Source organism: Gossypium arboreum, chromosome 12, assembly GCF_025698485.1.
Source record: "Gossypium arboreum isolate Shixiya-1 chromosome 12, ASM2569848v2, whole genome shotgun sequence".
In the NCBI taxonomy this organism is placed as follows: Eukaryota; Viridiplantae; Streptophyta; class Magnoliopsida; order Malvales; family Malvaceae; genus Gossypium; species Gossypium arboreum.
In genome coordinates, this window is record NC_069081.1 from 102,413,794 (window position 1) to 102,434,377 (window position 20,584).

A 20,584-nucleotide genomic window follows, 5' to 3' on the forward strand; every position below is an offset into this window, starting at 1 on the left:
TATTTCCACAAAGCATTTTCTAGTTTTTGTAAGGACTCTAGCTCAACAAAAACTTGTATGAATCTCGCCTTTTTTTATTTTTAAATCTTGTTACAGTTCCATAATCTTGGATATCAACCATAGTCGGATTAGAAACATTTTTGTGTGATATGTCAGACCTCTGTATTTCACTCCTGTGAGATCCGATCGTTGCAAATGTTGAGAATGATTAGAAATCAATAGTTAGTAGCCAATGGAATTAGCCTTTTGTTTGTCCAGTTTGTTCCTATATTTTAACTAGGTGTTGTTAATAATATATCCACCATTATGCAGATTTTTAGCTCTTTCGGTTTTCCTTTTTTTAGCCACTTGTACAGCTTATAAAAGGTTGTGTTAAGTTCTTTTTCATGTATCAAAAAATAGTCAACTTCACTTTCTCTTCGCTTCTAGTTTTCAATCCAAGTTTTATTTTTATCTTCTTTTTAGCATATTTTATCTTTGTTTTTATCAATATGTTTTGATATCAAAGCTAAGTTTGTTTTATTAAGTGGGAGAGAGTGAAATAAAAGAGAAATTCAATGTGAGTGGTTCAGGCAAACCTAATGCTGATAGTCAGTGGTACTGTAACTTCATCGCAGCCTTTTATTCCTTTGTTCAAAAGAGAGAACTTCGAATTTTGGAGCATCAAGATATAAGGACTTCGTTTATGTCTCAAGAACTTTGGGAGCTGGTATAAAGTGAGTATAATGACCCCAGATGATCCACAAAGACTTCGAAAGAGCAGAAAGAAATACACACGACCTTTGTTCTTTCTTCAACAAGCAGGTACAAATGATATTTTCTCTCGGATTTTTACAGCAACTACTTCTCAAGACATATGACAGATCCTCAAAAAAGAGTTTCAAGGTTCAACAAAGGTAATTACTGTCAAACTTCAATCCCTTCGTAGAACCTTTAAAATGTTTCAGATGGGCATGTTTAAATCTATTCAAACTTTTATGTAAAGAGTTTCTTCAATTGTTTGTCAAAAATTTGTTTGGTATCATTATAGAAGCTTTTGGTATCCATATTATTCATCATTATGCTTTTCATGACTTATTTTGTTGTTATTAATTATATGAAAAAGAGAATGTTTTAAGAATACCATATAGTAATGGAGAGTACTAAAAATAGAAATTGCATACGACTTTATTGAATTATTTATAGCATGCAATTCTTTGATTTTAAGATTATGCCTCGGTTACAAAAAATTCTTGATAATAATTGGTGTCTTTGTATTTTTTTTTTTTGGCATGATTTCTTAGTGATATCTTCGTACAAGTAGGACTAAATTGTATGATTTTTTTGAACCTTGTATTATGTTATCTTTATAAATGAATTCTAAATATGCTATTTTTTGTCAATTCATCCTTCAATTGTCAAAATTTCGAGAAGCAAGTCAATAGCAAAACTTTGTTTCAAGAACTCCATGTCTAGAGACATGGCCTACCAATAGTCATATAATAACTATTTTTAGTTAAGGCCTACCAATAGTCAAATAATAACTATTTTTAGTTAAGTCTCGAGACATACATTACAGGAACCGTTTTTAGGCTCGAATTTAATACTTTTGATGGCTAAAATCTATCCCTAACGACCATAAACATTCACAAACTCATTCATTGGAATAAATACAATTCAGAGACAAGTCAAGACATAAGAGTTGAGCACATCCAAGCATAAAAGTCAAGAGAAAAGCTTCAAATTTTTTATTCTTTCATTTTCACTCTTACATATTTCTTGGAGCTTATTGTTAAATATTTTATCACTCTCATTTTTATTTCTATGAAAGCTTATTTTTGTAAACACACACTTTGTAAAGGTCTCTTTGTTTACTTTCTTTCATATCATCAATTGTAAATTTGGAAGGTTTTTAATTGAGCCATAAAAGCTATGGGGAAATGTTCTATCTATGCCTTAAGAAAAGATTGTAACAACCCTATTTCCGTGAAATTAGAATAGTGGTTTCGGGGCCACAAATCCGAATCCGAAAGAAAAATTATTTTAATATTATTGCATGGTCTGCATTATGGTAGAGAATTCATATGAAAATTTCGTTAAGAAAATTTTACCGATTTCATGTTTAATTAGGGGGAAAGGACTAAATTGCATAAAATGTGAAAGTTGAATTCTAGTAAATAGAAGGATCAAATAGCTATGGAATTCAAAATTTGAGATCCTTATAAGACAAATAGACCATTAAGAGAAGTTAAAAATGAATAAAGAAAAAGACTAAATTGGAAAATTGAAATAATTAAAAATGATAGTAAACTAATATCATCTTATTTCATCATCTTCCCCAAATTAAAATACATGGAAACCCTAGCTAAGAGAAAAGAGTTCAAGCAAGCTTAATTGGCTCAATTGGGTAAGCATTCTTGTCTGTTTTTAGTAATTTATATATTTCCGAGATCATAATAACCTAATCTAGCTATTTTGGGGATTAATTTGCAAAGTTATCAAAGTATCAAAATTTTTCCATGGATGTATGCTGAAATTTTAAAATTTATGGTAGAAAATGAAAGGTTGTTGATCGATAAATAACTTTGTAAAAGAAATTTTCATGAAATTGTGATTTAGGGACTAAATTGAAAAGATGTAAAATTTATGGAAAATTTCTGATCTTTGGAAAATACATGGGTTGTAAATGTTATATGAAAACTTTGGCTAGGCTTGGATTAAGGATTAAATTGCATGAATTTCATTTTCTAAGCCTAGGGATGAAATCGAAATTAATTAAAAGTATAGGGGCAAAATGGTACTTTTGCCTAAAATGTGAATTGAGTTGAATTAAATATGAATTGTATTAAATTGATTTAAATTTACTCATATAGATTCGGATAGACCTAGTACGAAGTTGGATCGACGAAAACAAAAAGTATCGGATTGGTATATTCTCGTATACAAACAAGTGTCGAGGTAAGTTCATGTAACTAAATTTTACATATTTACATGTTTGAATGAAATGTTGTATATGTGAATGTTGAATTGTGAAATTGATATGTTTATGAAATTAATCATAAGTACGAAAATTCCTAATAAATATGAAATCCCATTTGAATACATGAAAACTGGTTGGATACAGGGCTCCTGTATTTGTTGTGATCTTACATATGTTGTGGGCACACCATTGCTCAAAAGAGCATCCCGATAATTGGTTCACATGAGCTTTCAGTTAAAAGGTTCTAGTGAGCTTTCTGTTATAGCTCTTCGGAACGTCCCGATAGGTTGTGATCCTACATATGTTTTGGACACACCTTAGCTCTTATGAGCTTCCCGATTATGGCTCTTCATGAGCGTCTCGTTAATTTGCTCTTTGTGAGCTTCCCGATATGGCTTGAACTTCCCGATATATGGTTATCCGGAGCTTCCTGTTAATGGCTCTTCGGAGCTACCCGTTATTGGCTCGTATGAGCTTTCCGGCTATAGCTCTTATGAGCTTCCTGTTTTAGCCTGCATAAGCTTCACGTTTATGTGCTTTTATAAGCACTCCTGAATATTAGTTGACGGATTTACCGTATTGTACACTTTATGTGTATTGCCCATGTATCCATTGATATTTTAAATGATTCAACGGGTAAAGTTCTGATATGAGATAATATGAATTTTGAGATGAATTACTATGAGAAATACTTGAACTATAAAGATATAATATGTACATGATTATTGTATACTTTATCTGATAAATACATGTATGTGGAAATTGAATAAGGATGAGCTCATTCTTATCTCTTGAGACTTATGTGAATTACATAACTAACACGTTTGATGAGGATGTAAGTGTATTTAGATATTGATTTAATTGATTTGGATGCACTTGTATGATTATTTTAAAAGCAAATAAATGGTAAGTTTATTTCCCGTTATACGAACTTACAAAGCTTAAAAGCTTACTTTGTTTTATTTCCTCTGTTTTATAGTGCTTGGAAGCTCATAAAGGTTGGAATTGGCCAGAGCATCATCACACTATCCTTCAGTTCGTTTTGGTATAAATAGCAAACTTATTTTAGTATAATAGCATGTATGGGTTAAGTTGACCAATGATGTCATATATATATGGTTGGTTGTAACTAGCCATTGGAATGGCTAGTGATGGCTTGTTTGATGTAAATGTATGAGGGTACAATATGATTAATATAAATATGTGCTTAGTATGATTAGATTGAATTTTGGTAAATTTATATGTTTATACAAAAAGTAAGTTTGAATACATGTAATGATATATTATGCATAAGATTGGTTGTGGCTTGGTTTTAATGTATTGAATTGGTTGGTGAATGTATTCAAGTGTTATTGTAGGTCGAAGGCAAAATTGGGTGAGAAAAGTGACCTTAAAAATGGCCTATTTTTGTTTATACGGGCAGATACACAAGCGTGTGTCTGAGCCGTGTGTGACACACGGCTATGCGCATGGGCGTGTGGTTTAGCCATGTGTCCCCTACATCTTTAAATTGAGAAACAGAATGCTCAGGTATTTTCACAAGGGCAGAGACACGGGCATGTGTCTCAGCCGTGTGTCACGCATGGGCGTGTGACTTAGTCATGTGACCCCTGTACCTAATTAATGTAAAATAAATTGTTCACACGGCCTAGCACAAGGGCGTGTGGCTTGACCGTGTAACCCAAGTCAGTAGCTACCCTAATTTGCACACGGGTTGGGATACGGCAGTGTGCCTTACATTGAATGCCCACACGGTTTGGGACACGGGCGTGTCAATTGGCCGTGTGAGCCACACAGCCTGGCCACACGGACGTGTGTCCTCTGCACCTAAGAAAAATATTTAAATTTCGCAAAAAAAATTCTGAGTTCCCAGTTTAGTCCTGACTTGTTTTAAGTGCATAATTTGGGTCTCGAGAGCCCATATAAAAGACATTATAATTGAATATGATTGGTTTTGGATATAAATAGTAAATGTTACGAATTTACTATATTTGATCTGTAGACTCCGGTAATGCTCTGTAACCCTGTTTCGGCGACAGATATGGGTTAGGGGTGTTACAAAGATAGTGTTGTAAAAGTTATATCTTTTCCTTCAAAGGTATCAATTTAGTATCGAATTGAAAAATCCTTAGTGGTGAAATTATAAGGTGGTGAAGGTAGACAATTGCCATTTCAAATTCATTATGTAAATTTATTCTTTCTTCATATTTTCATTTCGAATAGTTTGTAAGAAATTTTCAAAATATCAATTTAGTCCCCTCTTAAAATTTTTGTATGACAACCCGGATTTTAATGGTGTCAAAAATTATAGTTTTGGGACCCCATTTTCGTAAAATGATTCCGTAAATATTAAATAAGGATCGTACACAGTTAGTCTATAGATGAATTGAAATTCGATTAAGTAATTTAGCAGAAAAAATGGTTAATTAAGGCTCAGGGGTTAAATTGAAAAATCTAATCGTTATAGATTTTTAATTAGAAAAAGGTTTGGAGACCTAGATAGAAATTATCCAATAAAATAAAATGATAAATAGACCAATAATAATTAATAACTAGTGGACAGTAACGATGAAATTCATTTTGTTTTAATTAAAAGATAAAATTTTATAATAAAACATAATTAATTAAATTAAATTTGATTGATAAAATGTTAATTATATATATATATATAAGAAATTAATGGAAGGAAAGATGATAACATCATCTTCCTCCACTGTCTAAATTAGAAGAAAAAGAATAAAGGAAGTCATGGTTAAAGGTTGAAGCTTACATTTGGCTAAGCTAAAACCTAAGGTAATTTAAGTCTTTTTCATATATTTTTTATTGCTTTAAGGTCATGAGAGCTTGATTTAGCTAGCTCATGTACCAAGTTGATAAATTTTTGAAAATTTGATCAGTTTCCATTGTTGAGAATTGGATGAATTAAGTGTGAAATTTATAGAAATTAAGTTTCGTTTATGAAAATGACTAAATTCTAAAGCTTAATTATTGATTTTGTATATTAAGGACCAAATTGAATAAAATGAAAAACTATTATGAAATTTAGGTAGGAATAGAAAGTAAAAGTTCCCTAATGAGTATATGTGAAATTAGACTTTAATCCGAAGCTTTAGATTGAAAGTTATGTTTTTCTCAAGTTTATGGGCTAAATTGAATAAACTAAAAAAATATGTTTGACTTGGTATTTGAATGTGATGTCTATGGAATTTGATATTGTGTCATTGTTGAATTATTATCCGTAGCTAAAGACGACGATGGGTCATTAAGAGGGAAAGGAAAGGTGAGAGCCGACGACGAGTGACACGAGCTATCAATTTATATTTCTATGATTCAAGATCAATTTAATTATTGCATATTCATGACATCTTGCATTATATAATGTTGAGGTGAGTTTTCAATGGTTATTTGAGTTGAATTGTTATGGTTGAGATTGAATATCGAGACAATGGCTATATTAAATAGAATAAAATTTTGTGAATTAGCTTATATATGATAATTGGTATGAAATTGAGTTGAAACATGTTATATTACATGATGAGCTGATGAATTGATGATGAACTGGATATTATAAAGTATGAATTGAATTGTGCAATGAAATTGGAAATTTGGTTACCCTATTAGTTGTTCGGGTATTAATTTAAAACCATTGTTGTCGGAAAACACGAGGTGTTTGATTGTACATATAAATTCATCGTTGACGAGCAATCTGGGGTAACAGAATATTCAGATTGTGAAAACCATCATTGTCGGGCAACCTGGGGTGACAGATTCGTGCATCCATTTTAAATTTTTGTTTGGTTAATAGGGTTATATAAACATGATTTGGCCATATGGTAAATTAAAATCAAATGTGATTGATTAGGTATAACTACACATATATTAAATGTGATATTTGATAGCATGTGAAAAGTCAAGCGAAATGAGTTAAAAATGAGTCTTAGGGGCTGATTGAATATGAATGAGCTATTAGGCTCTAAAATGGATTGAAATGATGAGATGAAATTGAATATATAGATTGATGAATGTATATGTATAAGTATATATTTATAAATGATGATATGAAGTGTTCAAGTATGCATGAAGTGAAATATATGGGAAACATAGTTATATATGGTATGCTATATGATGAAGAATTTGTATTTTAATGTTGAATGGCATGAATGATAAGTTAAGTGCCCATATTAGTGAATTGAAGTACAAACTACTACCTATAGATCTATATATGTATGTCATATGTTAATGGGAACTATTGACACATTTGGTATGTGTATTGATTAAAAATAATACTTGAATTGATTGTTTACATTTGATACTTGTGTTATATTGACTTGAATCATGAAAACACCATTGAGCTTTATTAATCAATGTACGGCTTGTTTTCTTTGTGCGCAAGTATAATTTAATATTGAGGTTACGAGAAGTGATTCCAAAATAAAGCCAGAGACCCTCGGATCAGCTATGTTTGTATGGTCCTGTTTTGTTTAAATATATGACATGTACCTAGGTTGAGTTGGTTTTTTATATAATATGTGGTCTTGTGAACTTTTAGAGTTAGAATTGGTAATTTGGAAGTGATTATATGTTTGGTTTGTGCAATTTAGATTGTCACGATATTTGGTAATGCATAAATTGTAGTATGCTATTAATTTATATGGTAATGTATGTATATATATGCATGTATACTTATGCTAAGTGGACTAATGGTTAGCATAATGAAATTGCTTAGGTGTTTGGATAAAAATGATGAAATGGATGGAATGTATATATGTTTGAAAGGTATTATGACTTATAATTGAATCCATTGGATATGTATGTTTTGCTAAAATTATGAAGGCAAATGTGTATTTGAAATGCTTAAGTGATTCAAAAAGATACCAAATTAGACCATTTAGAAACAAACGATCATGTCGCGAAGATACCAAATGATTAGGTGATTCAAGAAGATACAAAGTCAGTATGTTGCATCGCGACGAGGAATCCCCAAAGTTGTGACGTCAACTTGAGATTTTTAAAAATATTGCAGTTTAATCCTAATTTGACCTCGGGTTAGCAATAGAGCTTTCGTAAGCTCGTATAAGATCCGTGAAGCTTTGTTTATCATATAATATTCATATATTGCTTGTATTTAGATGTGTACTAATATATATTGATTATATTTGATCGTAGTTGCTCCGACAACGAATGTAGCATCTTGTAACTCGGACTCGACAGTTGAGTCGAGTATCGGGTGTTACATTTTGAGCTTAACAAAATAGTTTAAAAGTGGTTATTTAAATATATATATTTTAAACCTTTTGTTAATTTAATTAAATTTTGCTATATTATAAATATTGTTTTATTTAAAACATCTATTTTATTTTTAAAAATATGTGTTTTAAACTTAAAACATTTGGAATAATTATATAAAAACATTTGAATTATAAAATTTAAATTTTATATTATAATATTTAAAAATGGTTGAGTTACTTATGCGTCAATCAATTCATAACATTAAAGTTAATTAGAAAAATATTAAATTAACATAATTATTATAAATAAATTTTAACAAAAATAAATTATTAAAATTACATATTGCTTCATATTTATCATTAAGTATGATTTATATAAAAAATTTAATAATATATTAGTATCTTTTATACACCATATTTAATATTTGATTTACATTGTGTTTGATAAATTAAATAATTAAATGCTGAAAAATTAAGTATTAAATTTATTTTATTAAATTTATATTATAAAAATGTTTGATATATTAGTAAAATTAGCATTAAATATTTTTTTGTGTTTGATAATAGTAAATCTTGAATTTTGAAAATCTATTATTCCATAATTTTATTTTTATGAATATAATATTATTTTTTTATTTTGAATAGTTATGGATAAAATTTAAAGATAATAATTTGAATATTTTAATTTTAAATAAAACGAAGAAATAATTAATTTCAAAATTAACATTTTGAAAATAAAGTTAACTTAATATTTTTAATATTAAGTGATAAGTAAAAGTTAATAGGATTATCAAAGGCAATTAAAAAATAAATGTTAAATTTTGTTATTTTTAATAAAATGAATATTTTCAATGATTTATCAAATATATCCTTAGTTTAAGAATACAATTTATTAATTTTAATAATTTTAATATTGAAATATTATGTAAATTTTATTAAATAAATAATAATACATTTTAATATATTAATACATATAATCAATCCGTGTATTTCTCGGCAAAAACCAAATTATATTATTTTAGATTAAATTGTGTCTTAATGGTAGATACAAATTAACACGGTTTTAGCAATACGCAAAGGTTAAAATCTTGAGATCTTGAATGCTTAAATTTGAGTTCCACCACGTGTATTTATTTAGGTGTGGATTTTCAGTCTGAACTTAGGTCTGAATATATATTTTGGTTATTAATTCATTGGTTTTTTATTATAGTTATATAAATATATTAGTTAATTCTAAGTGTGTATGAAAAAATTTTGGATGAAAATATTAAAGGAAAATATAAAACCGGCGAAGATGCAGTAAATGTAAGACAATTTATTTTTCCTTGACAACAAAAGCTACCATACGAAACAAGGACCGATACTGAGATTCAGAAACATGCATATAGAGGGGAAAGTCAAAGACAGAAAGAAAATCAAATGAATGCAAATTCAACATCTCTTTATTCGAAATAAAGACTGGCAAATTCGGAACAGCCCCAAAACACAAGTAACTGCGAGCCACAGCCAATGTCCAACTCACCTCTTCATCCCTCCTTCGGTAACTGGGGCCATTGTTACACCTGGGTTTTGATTCCCTTTCCATCCTAAACACAATTCATGCCCAGCATAAAACCAAACAATTTGGATTTTATGTAATATATAATGAAATGGGAAGATTGATGAGAATGTATACTAACCGCGTTTCATGTCGAATCCTTGGTATTTGAGCTGTCGGTACTCTTGACACAAGGCACAGTAGTGACAGAAACAGTGGACGAGGAAATCATTGCAAGGGCTTTGTTTCAATCCATATTGGCCCCTCAGTCTCCTACGATGAATGCATCCATAGAATATTGATGGAAGAACTGCTGTTATATGATGTAATAAACAATACAGCAGACAGCTTTCTCCACATGCTGCAAACAAAGCTCCGAATACACACCACAAGCATTTAGTAACTCTCTACTTGTAATCCTTTATCCTATCTCATGCACCCCTATGTACCCAAAACAAAATGAAAAACCAATGAAGGAGACATATATGTATTACATATATACTTACATATACTTCCTTTGTTTATAATCTCAGCGCTCCCGCCGAAAGTAATACAGGGGCAGAAGATTGTCATGCAGCCTGTTAAACACACAAAAACGGAGGATTCATATATTAATATATATCCTATCCTATCATATTAAAAGAAGATTAATTATTAGTGATTTCATTGGAATGGAAGCCCAAAGGATGAAATATTTAAGAACACGTTACGAATAGACTGAAACATCAGAGCAGCAGTCGCAAAATCCAGTGGACCAAGGGGATTCTCCTTCATATTTGGAGTTTTCCATTCTCTTTCTGCGTATCCTTGCAGCAGCACAAGTGAGTGTCCCTGTGGCACGTTGAAAGCTTGTTTGCAATCAGAAGTGTGGAGGTGATATATATATAGAGACCCATGAAGGAGAAGTGCCACATATACTACTTAGTTATTTGGCACAATTCCTGCCGTTGAAAGGAGAGATTAGAGGGAACCCAAGTATAACATGGTCTGAAATCCTTATTATTGATCCATATTATCCTCATGCATAAGGATATTAGATTTGATTAAGCCTTTTTTCGTTCTAGTTTCGGATTATTGTTCCGTTGACATTATAGAACAGAAGTCATATAAAAATTTAAATTAAAATGATAGTTCCATTCACAAGGTTTCCATACAATTTCAACAAGTGGTCTTAATTTGCAGGAAACTTAATTATGCATGATTGAAACTTATTAATGGATTCCACTTCCCTTTCTCAATTATGCATGATTGAAGCTTATCAATTGATTCCACTTCCCTTTCTCAGTTATGCATGCGTAATTCGAATAATTCGGGTAATTCGATTAATTCAGTTAATTCGGTTTAATTTTATACTTATTTTAACCAAAAATTAAAAAACATATAATTTTCGGTTAATTCGGTTAACCGACCGAATTAACCGAAAAATTTTTGGTTCGGTCAATTTTTTTGAAAAAATTTCGGTTCAGTTAACGGTTAAAAATTTTGAAAGGTCGGTTAATTCGGTTAATGTTATTTCAGGTCGGTTAACCGATTGAACACCCTTACTCAGTTGTGTTTATTAGAAAATCTCCACATCTATCTTAGGAGAAAGTAGTTAGATAATGTTCACATGTGTCGAGTTTGGGTAGCACCTATGCCTAGTATTAATACCATAAATAGTAGCATAAACCCGTCCTAGCAAAAAATATGAGTTTTAAATTTTATTCTTACTTGTCTGTATTTGTAAAAGGTTAATCCAAGTTCATTTAAACTCTCCCATATTATTTTTTAATTTTTAAAAATATAATTATTTTTATTTAAATTTTATTAATTATATATCTTTTACTATCATTATATTTTTCGTTTATAAAATTTTAACATAAACAAACTAATATATTTCTTAATATTTTTCATTATAGTATAATATATTTAATTTTTCTTATGATATAAATTACATATTGTAAAATAAATGAAAAAATATATTATATTGTTGAAAATAGTTCAAATCGAGCCAAGCTTGAGATTTGAATATTTAAGCCTGCGTCTGACCCATATTTTAAACAGGCCTAATCTTATTACCCAAGTCCACTTTTAAGCTTAATATTTTTGTCCAAACACTCTCAAATTTTAGGTGGGTAACTCGACCCTCAACAAGTCTAATGTATTTGCATGTATTTATATATTAATACATGCATTTTATTAAGAACCTAAAAATTAGACTATGAAAGTATATACGAAAAATATCTGAAAATATTAATAAACCTGAAATGATATGCCGAAACATATCAATACCAATACACACAATACTGAAACAAAAACGACATGCCAACTCGTATAATACTAATAACCTTAGTAGAAATAGCTCATAAAACCTATTTTCATAGCCATCACAGTTTCATGCTTTTCAATAGACCATGAAATTTTGTTATAATGTTATTGTCCTCTTTTCTTAATACCTAAGTATTGGAGGAATCTTGAACATAGACGTTTCTTTCCACGTTAAAAACTTGGCCCTATATGTAGGGAAATATTGGGTTGAAAGGATGTCCAATAGATTCGAAAGATTTATTGATGTGTTTATCACAACTAAGAGAAATAGTAGATGTCACACCCTTATTAGGTGAACCGAATCGGTTGGGGAGAATTCGCCAACAGAGACCGCCTAAGTTGCGAAACTTAGACCGAATAAGGTTGATAACTTCGTGGTTGAGTGGTATGAAGAACTTCGCCAATTCTACGAAGTGCCAATCTTAGCAATAGGAAGGATATAGTTAGAGCAAGAACCTTATTAGGCGGACTTACCCGCTAATAAGATCGACACATGTGTTTTAGTGTCATTACTTAAGTAAGAATGATAGCTTATAGGATACGTTAAGTTCACCTGGCATATTAATGGAGGCAACGTGTCAATAATTAAGACAATTGTAGAGTCTCATGGGATGTGATTAATTAGTGGAAACATGTGAGAACAAGTAATGATTCGAGATAATCTTGATTGGGATTTGGATGTGGGGGTAGCTATAAACTAGATAACGTGATAGTGGAGAGAAGATTTTTCATTCTTCTTCTCCACCAGGCTTAATTATCATTGAAGAAACCATGAGAGATCTTCCTTACTAACAATTATGTTAACCATAAAATTTTAGAAGAACTTTGATCCTAATTGTCTATTGGTACATTCTTAGACCTTACTTTAAGTTTTGTTAAATAGATAGAGATTAACTTAAGAAAAGGTTAGTAGGATTTCTTTAAATCCTGGGTAGGAAGGAAACTCCTATCCAGAAACCATTTGCATGTCTATAGATTCTTGTTGTATTTTAAGATTTTGGTTATTTTCGATGGTTAAAGAAGTTGTTTTATTGGTTAGCTAAAGAAATGGGAGGAGGTCCAGTGCTAAAGGAAAAGAATTAGTAGAGTAGATAAATCTCTAAGTAAAGTATTCTGGTGAGTTCATTTGTACCTTGCGTCTAGTATCTGTGTTAATTTGTTTACTTATAAACTCTGTACAACCAGGTAAGTGGCTTAGTCATTTGTTTCTGATATTCATGTCTGAGAAGCCTCATTCAAAGAGTCAATGTATGCATGGTTAATTATGGTTAAAAAGGCCGAAAAACTTGATATTTATATAGTAAGAGTACTCCTTCTTTAGTGCATAAGCTCTATGTCCAGATAGGTGTAAGGAGGTATCGAAGGGATGCATTATAAAATGATAAAAAAAAGATACAAGATAATACGTTTGCCTCTAGTATGGTATTTTGCAAACAGTGATTGGTGAAAACTCGACCTTGCGAGAGGACAGTTATGTGTTCATAAAATAAGGGGAGTTAGGAGGATATGGAGTTGATGATGTTATATAGCTCAGATGAGCGAATGTAAAGATACAAGAAAATTTTGGTTCTACGAGAATCGAGGATCAAAAGCTAGCACAAGGAAATGAGTCATTAGAAAAATGGTGCATGCCGTATTACATGTTGCATGGGAACATTAGTAAGCTTGTCTGTCATAAATGATAACCTAGCCAAGTGGTGTATTCTTGGAGCATATGTGCCCGTGATTGTCACATATGAGTATAGAAACTAAATTTGATCACCAATAGGCCGAGTTGAGTAACGGTATTGTCTGCCAATTGGACTGCAAGCCAAAGTAATGTATTTGCCAATTATGGCAAACTAATCAAGTCCCTTTTTTTTTTTTTGAAATGTTTGTAGTAACCATGGTAGGATAGTCCTTCTTAAAAACTCACTAATTTCTTACGAACTTACCCAATTTCTTCATCATTTTCGGTTCTTAGGTTAAGCGTGGTGACTTAAGGGAGATAGCCAGACTTGTAGCGATTTGTGAGCCTTCTTAATGGTCAGGGTTAACATGTATTTACTGGGGTGCTAGGTCTCTTATTAGATGCCGCCACTTAGAAATTTTTAGTTTGTATTGAATGTTATTTTGAAAACATTGAATGTTGAGTGGAATCCTAGATGACATAACGATATTTAATATTTTTTAGGTATATTCAGTAGATGAAAAAAGGTAATCCAAGTATAATTAAGTCTTTAAATGTGGCGAACTGTTATACTAAAATTGTGCTTCCAAATAAAGGTGAACTTAGACTAAAGAAGTATCGCTCTAATGAAGGGGAAATCCTCCAAAATTGATAAGTTCTTTTCTAAGGAAAAGTAAATAGACATGTTGACGCTTCTTACCTGGATCCGAGGGTTGGGGCGGGCAAGGGGTGTCACATTAGAGGGTGCAAATTTTGATTTGTTAGATTTAATGAATTGGAACAAGCAATAAATGCATTTAGAGTTTTGAACAACCAATTCTTTAAATACTAACTTATGGTGAATATGGTAAATTTTATGTAAGACCTTGCATCCGATTTCGTTTGTAGATTCGGATACAAGATGTCGCATTCGTTGTAGAAGCAACTCAAATCAATATAAATCATAACATTTAAGTATGAACAAGTAAATGTGGAATATGAATAATAAGCAAATAAAACTTTATTGCATGTATAAGATGTTAACGGGCCCACATACCGAAGTCTAAGGTCAGTGTCAGTAAAAAAATAAGGCCAAGTTATGATTTATAGGTCAAAATACCAAAATACTAGGTTATGTTTTAGGACAGTTTGGCCATGTCTCCCCTATTTCACTATTTTAGCTTCAAAGTTTGTGGTATTGAGACAATGACACCATATCTTGAGACATTGACCTTCATATCTCAAGGCAAGCCTTGTCTCGAAACCTTAGACCAATTTTATCCTAATTAAGCTTTAATGTTTTATGTTTCAGACAAGGCTATTATGTTTCAAGACCATGCATCACATGATCAAGCCAAGTTTGACGTGTCTCGATACTACCATGTAACGTCCCTTACCCGAGACCGTTGCCGGAGTCGAGCACAAGGCACTACTAAACTTATTTGAGCACTTAACCAAATTTAGATAATTTATATAATACTTTTCAAACAAGCTGTCCAACTATGTCATAGTTGCTAAATAATTCATATCTCGAGTTATAAAACTCGAAATCCAAATCCGTAAATTTTCTCTAAATTTATACTCATATATCTACTTACCAATTTTTTTCTAGAATTTTTGGTCAAGCCAATTAGTACAGTTTATTATTTAAAATATCCCTTGTTTCAGGGTTTGACTACTCTGACCTTTGTGTATTACGAATCAGATATCTCTCTATACAGAGCTTCAATGACTATGCTGTTTGTCTCTAATAAAACTAGACTCAATAAGGAATCTGTACATATAAAGTATGACTTCTAATTATCTTTGTAAAATTTATGGTGAATTTCCAAAGTCAGAACAGGGGATCCAGAAATCGCTCTGGCCCTGTTTCACAAAAATTTAAACATCTCATAAAATATAGCTCATATACCTGTTTTGCTTTTTCCATATGAAAATAGACTCATCAAGATTCGATTCCATAATTTATTCATTATTTAATTTCATTTCTACTATTTTTAGTGATTTTTCAAAGTCAGACTACTGCTACTTACCGAAAACTGTTTTAGTACAAATATTGTTAACTAGTTTATAACATCTTTACTTCAATTCATTCAAACTCTATACATGTCATATAAATCTTTAAACATAAAACAAAAACTACCGAATTGATCTGAATAGTGTGCCTGTTGTGTTGATCCGATCTACCCACTTCACTTCAAGTCAATCTACATAAAAATATTAAACACACACAAGTAAGCTTATTGAAGCTTAGTAAGCTCATAGGCATATAAACACAAATCATATCAAATATCGTACACAATCATATATCTATTAGTTTAACTATTTCATCCTCCAAATCACAATTTCATTAATAACTCATTGGAATAATTTCCATATGGCAACTCACAATTTAACTCCCTTAGGCCCATTTCTCATTTACTTCATTGTCAAATTAGGGAACAATAAGGGAATTGAGTGCTTCATTATCACATTGCCATAGTAAACTATGGACTTTCACATTGATACGCATCACACACCGAAGCCATAGCCTTGCCATGGTCTTACACGGTTCACATATCATACCGAAGCCATATCCTGCACATGGTCTTATACGGAATCACATTATCACATTATACCGATGCCATAGCCCACTATGGTCTTATCTGAGTCACATTATCACATTGCACCGATGCCATAGCCCAGCTATGGTCTTAAACGGCGCAATTATCACATATTTTTCGTCAATTCATCGTGGTCACGAATAGAAGCACTCAAATCCATTGTTCCTACTAATTTGTACTTTTAGTTACACATTATTTATTAGTTAATGCAAATTGATAGTATTCATCAACAATAAAATACTTTAACAATCATAAGATTTTCATAACAAAACATTGAACTTTGCCATATGAACTTACCTGGACTAATTTGTAAAAGTCGTAGAAATTGTGGACTATTCTTGAATTTTCTCCTTTCTACGATTCAGTTCGTTTTCTTGATCTATAATTATAAAATCATTCCTTCATTAGCATCCATTTCAATTCTATTTCACTTCACAATTTATGCTGTTCAAATTTCAAAATTTGCACTTTTACCCCAAAATTTACAATTTTCACAATTTAGTCCCTTCTCAATTCACCCATCAATTGAACTAATTTTTCTCAATTAACACTTTATTTTATCATTATAAACTATTTCAAAACCTTTTATATTCTGAATTTCAACAGCAACCTTCAATTCACAACTTTTTCACAATTAGGTCCTAAATATCATTTCCTATCAAAATCACTTAATAAAACCACTTTAATATGAAATTAGAACTTAAATTTCATAATAATTCATCATAAAATTCCCTTATCCATCCAGGGTAACTTCCAATTTCACCCATAAAATCAAAAACTAATGAATTCTACAAGTGGACCTAATTGTAAAAGTCATAAAAACATAAAATTATCAAGAAAAGCAAGAATTAAACTCACGTGATGTAAAAATATGAAAAACCAGCTTTCTCCAGACCTTCTATGGCGTTTTGGCTGAGAAAATATGAAGAAATGTCTAGATTTTTCAATTACATCATTATTTAACTATTAACTTTTATCTATTTCCAATTTCGCCCTTGTTCACATTGTTTTCTTGCTTATTTCATACCCAAACCGTCCAGCCATTAACCTTTGGGTCTAATTGCTCTTTAAATCCATCTTTTTAAATACTTAAGCTATTTACTCACAATTTAACAAATTTTGTGCTATTTTCAATTTAGTCCTTTTTAATTAGTTAGCCATCCAAACGTTAAAATTTTCTAACGAAACTTTAATACTAACTCAATGACACTCCATAAATATTTATAAAAATATTTATAGCTCAATTTTCGACTTTGAGGTCTTGATACTTCATTTTGACCCGTTTGACCTAATAAATTCTTTTAATTCACTAATTTCACCATTTCACAAATTCTTCTAAATTCTTACTTGACTCATAAATATTAAATTACTATCTTGTTCAATCTTATTTGTCGAATTTAGTGATCTCAAATCACCATTTTCGACACCACTTGAAAATTAGTAGTTACAACTCTCCCCCCTTTAAAAATTTCGTCCTCGAAATTTGTTACCTGAAAATAGATTTGGATACTGTGATCTTATTGACTCCTCTGTTTCCCAGGTTGCCTCCTCCAATCCATGTCGATGCCATAACACTTTTACTAACGGTACTCGTTTATTCCGTAGTTCTTTAACTTCCCGAGCTAATACTTTCACTGGTTCCTCCGAATAAGTCATATCTGATTGTAGCTCTATCTCAGTATGAGGAATCACATGTGAAGGGTCTGATCTATATCGTCTCAACATAGATACATGAAATACATTATGGATCTTCTCAAGTTCGGAGGCAAGGCCAATCTATAAGCTACCGGACCGATCCTCTCAATGATTTCGTATGGTCCGATAAATCGTGGACTAAGCTTTCCTTTTCTACCAAACCTTAAAACTTTCTTCCACGGAGAAACTTTCAAGAACACACGATCACCCACATTGAACTCTATATCTCTTCTTTTCAAATCAGATACGACTTTTGACGATCGAAGCGACTTTCAAACTTTCGAATAATCTGAACTTTCTCTTTAGTTTCCGAATTAAATCCACTCGACTAATTTCGATTCACTTAATTCGACCAATACAACGGGTTCTGCACTTCCTTCCATACTGAGCTTCAAACGGTGCCATTTTGATACTAGCTTGATAACTGTTATTATAAGCAAATTCAATAAAGGTAAGTACCTTTCCCACCGTACCACTTGAACTCGAGTATACAACACCTTAACATATCTTCCAAAATCAATCACTCGCTCGATTGTCCATCCATGCGAGGGTGAAAAGTCGTACTAAATTTTAACTTAGTACCTAAAGCTTCCTGTAGTTTATTCCAAAATCTCAAGTAAACCTCGGATCTCGATCGAAATAATTGATGTCGGCACCCCATGTAATCTCACAATTTCTAACACATATAATTCCGCTAACCTATCAAGTGAAAAATGCATTACGACCGGAATAAAATGCTACCGATTTAGTTAATCATCTACTATCACCCAAATCGAATCTTTTTCTTTGGAGTCACCGGCAATCCGGATACAAAATCCATCGTCACATGTTCCCACTTCCATTCGGAATCATTACGGGTTGTAACAAACCTGTAGGCACTTGATGTTCACTTTTACTGTTGATGATTAAACATTTTACCACAAATTCACAAATTTCCGTTTCATACCGGGCCACCAATACATTTTTTCAAATCACAATACATCTTCGTACTACCGGATAAATCGAGTACATACTACTATGAGCCTCTGATAAGATATCCTTCTTCAATTCTAGATTATTCGGGACACAAATTCTATTACGATGGTGTAACATACCACTATTATCAATAGAGTAATCTAAGTTCAAATTATCCCGAACCATTTGTCGTTTCAACACCAACTTCGGATCTTCATCTTGCAATTCCGAATTCGTTGAAAGAATACTGGTTTTGTCTTTAATTCAACTAATATAGAACCATTTTCATTAATGAGACAAATGAGCATTTAACGCTCAAGAGCAAATAATGATGATTTCACTAAGTGCATCCGCCACTACATTTGCCTTACCCGGATGATAATCAATGATAAGATCGTAATCTTTCAACAGCTCTAACCATCGCCTCTCTCAAATTCAGCTCTTTCGAGACATTAAATATTTCAAACTTTTATGGTCTCAGATACACATACATTTCTCTCCATATAGGTAGTGTCTCCAAATTTTTAAAGCAAATACTATGGCATTAACTCAAGATCATGTGTAGGGTAGTTCCTCTCATGTGGTTTCAAGCTCGAGAAGCATATGCTACAACTTTTCTCGATCGCATCAATACACAACCTAAACCATTCGAGACGCATCACTATATACTACATATGGCACACTGATTCAGCCGAGTTAACACCGAGCCTCACAACATTTTCTTTAATTGATCAAAACTTTGTTGGCACTCATCGACCATACAAACTCAACATTCTTCGTAATAATTTAGTTATCGGTGAAGCAATCGGTGAAAAATCTTTCACAAATCGACGATAGTAACCAGCTAATCCAAGGAAACTTCGCACTTAGTAACATTCTTTGGAGTTTTCCAATTAATCACCACCGACACCTTACTCGGATCTACCCGTATACCATCAACTGACACAATGTGACCCAAGAATCCCACTTCATGAAGCCAAAATTCACATTTACTAAATTTTGCATATAACTGTTTTTCCTTAATATCGTAGTACAATTCTTAAGTCTTGAGCATGCTCGGATTACGTCTTTGAATAGATCAAGATATCGTCAATAAACACAACCACAAATCTATCTAGGTAAGATCGGAAAATTCGATTCATTAAATCCATAAAAGCAGCAGGAGCATTTGTCAAACCGAATGGCATAACTAAGAACTCATAATGACCATACCGAGATCTATTTTTGAAAACACTGTAGCATCCTTAAGCTGATCGAATAAATCATCAATACGAGGCAAAGGATATTTATTTTTAATTGTTACCTTATTCAGCTGCCTGTAATCTATGCACAGCCTCAATGAACCATCCTTCTTTTTCACAAATAAGACAGGTGCACCCCACGCGACATACTCGGTCCGATAAACCCTTTGTCTAACACTCTTGCAACCGCTTTTTAACTCTCTTAATTCTGCTGGAGCCATTCTATACGGTGTCACCGATATGGGAGTCGTTCAGGAAGCACATCTATCACGAACTCAACTTCTCTATCGGTGGTAACCACGGTAATTCTTCAGAAACACATCCATGAATTCATTTACAATAGATAGTTGCTCTAACTTTGATTCGAACTTGAGTATCAAGAATATAGGCTAAATAAGCCTCATTTCCTTTA

At 31.8% G+C, this 20,584-nt stretch overlaps 1 protein-coding gene and 1 long non-coding RNA gene across 2 annotated transcripts; one reads left to right on the forward strand and one right to left on the reverse strand.

The window, feature by feature from the left end:
- Window positions 1-871: 871 nt before the first annotated feature.
- LOC128285330 (uncharacterized) lies at window positions 872-4,228 on the forward strand. The gene is made up of 3 exons (XR_008275833.1): window positions 872-896; window positions 2,853-2,937; window positions 3,939-4,228. It is a non-coding gene; the product is annotated as an uncharacterized LOC128285330 (long non-coding RNA).
- Window positions 4,229-9,487: 5,259 nt separating this feature from the next.
- On the reverse strand, window positions 9,488-10,722 carry LOC128285731 (cell number regulator 2-like). Its single transcript, XM_053023636.1, has 3 exons — window positions 10,231-10,722; window positions 9,867-10,085; window positions 9,488-9,773 (listed from the first exon to the last, which is right to left on the reverse strand). Exons 1-3 carry the CDS (start codon window positions 10,295-10,297, stop codon window positions 9,706-9,708), a joined length of 354 nt encoding a protein of 117 aa, XP_052879596.1. The 5' UTR covers window positions 10,298-10,722; the 3' UTR covers window positions 9,488-9,705.
- Window positions 10,723-20,584: the final 9,862 nt, after the last annotated feature.

Bases quoted from the DNA above. Each gene is read 5' to 3' on its own strand.
- LOC128285731 (XM_053023636.1), bottom strand. From the start codon at position 10,297: ATGACAATCTTCTGCCCCTGTATTACTTTCGGCGGGAGCGCTGAGATT. The intron at 10,086-10,230 runs GTAAGTATATAT...CTTTGTTTGCAG, and splicing joins TATAAACAAAGGAAGTATAT to CATGTGGAGAAAGCTGTCTG. The intron at 9,774-9,866 runs GTTAGTATACAT...AATTGTGTTTAG, and splicing joins AGGATTCGACATGAAACGCG to GATGGAAAGGGAATCAAAAC.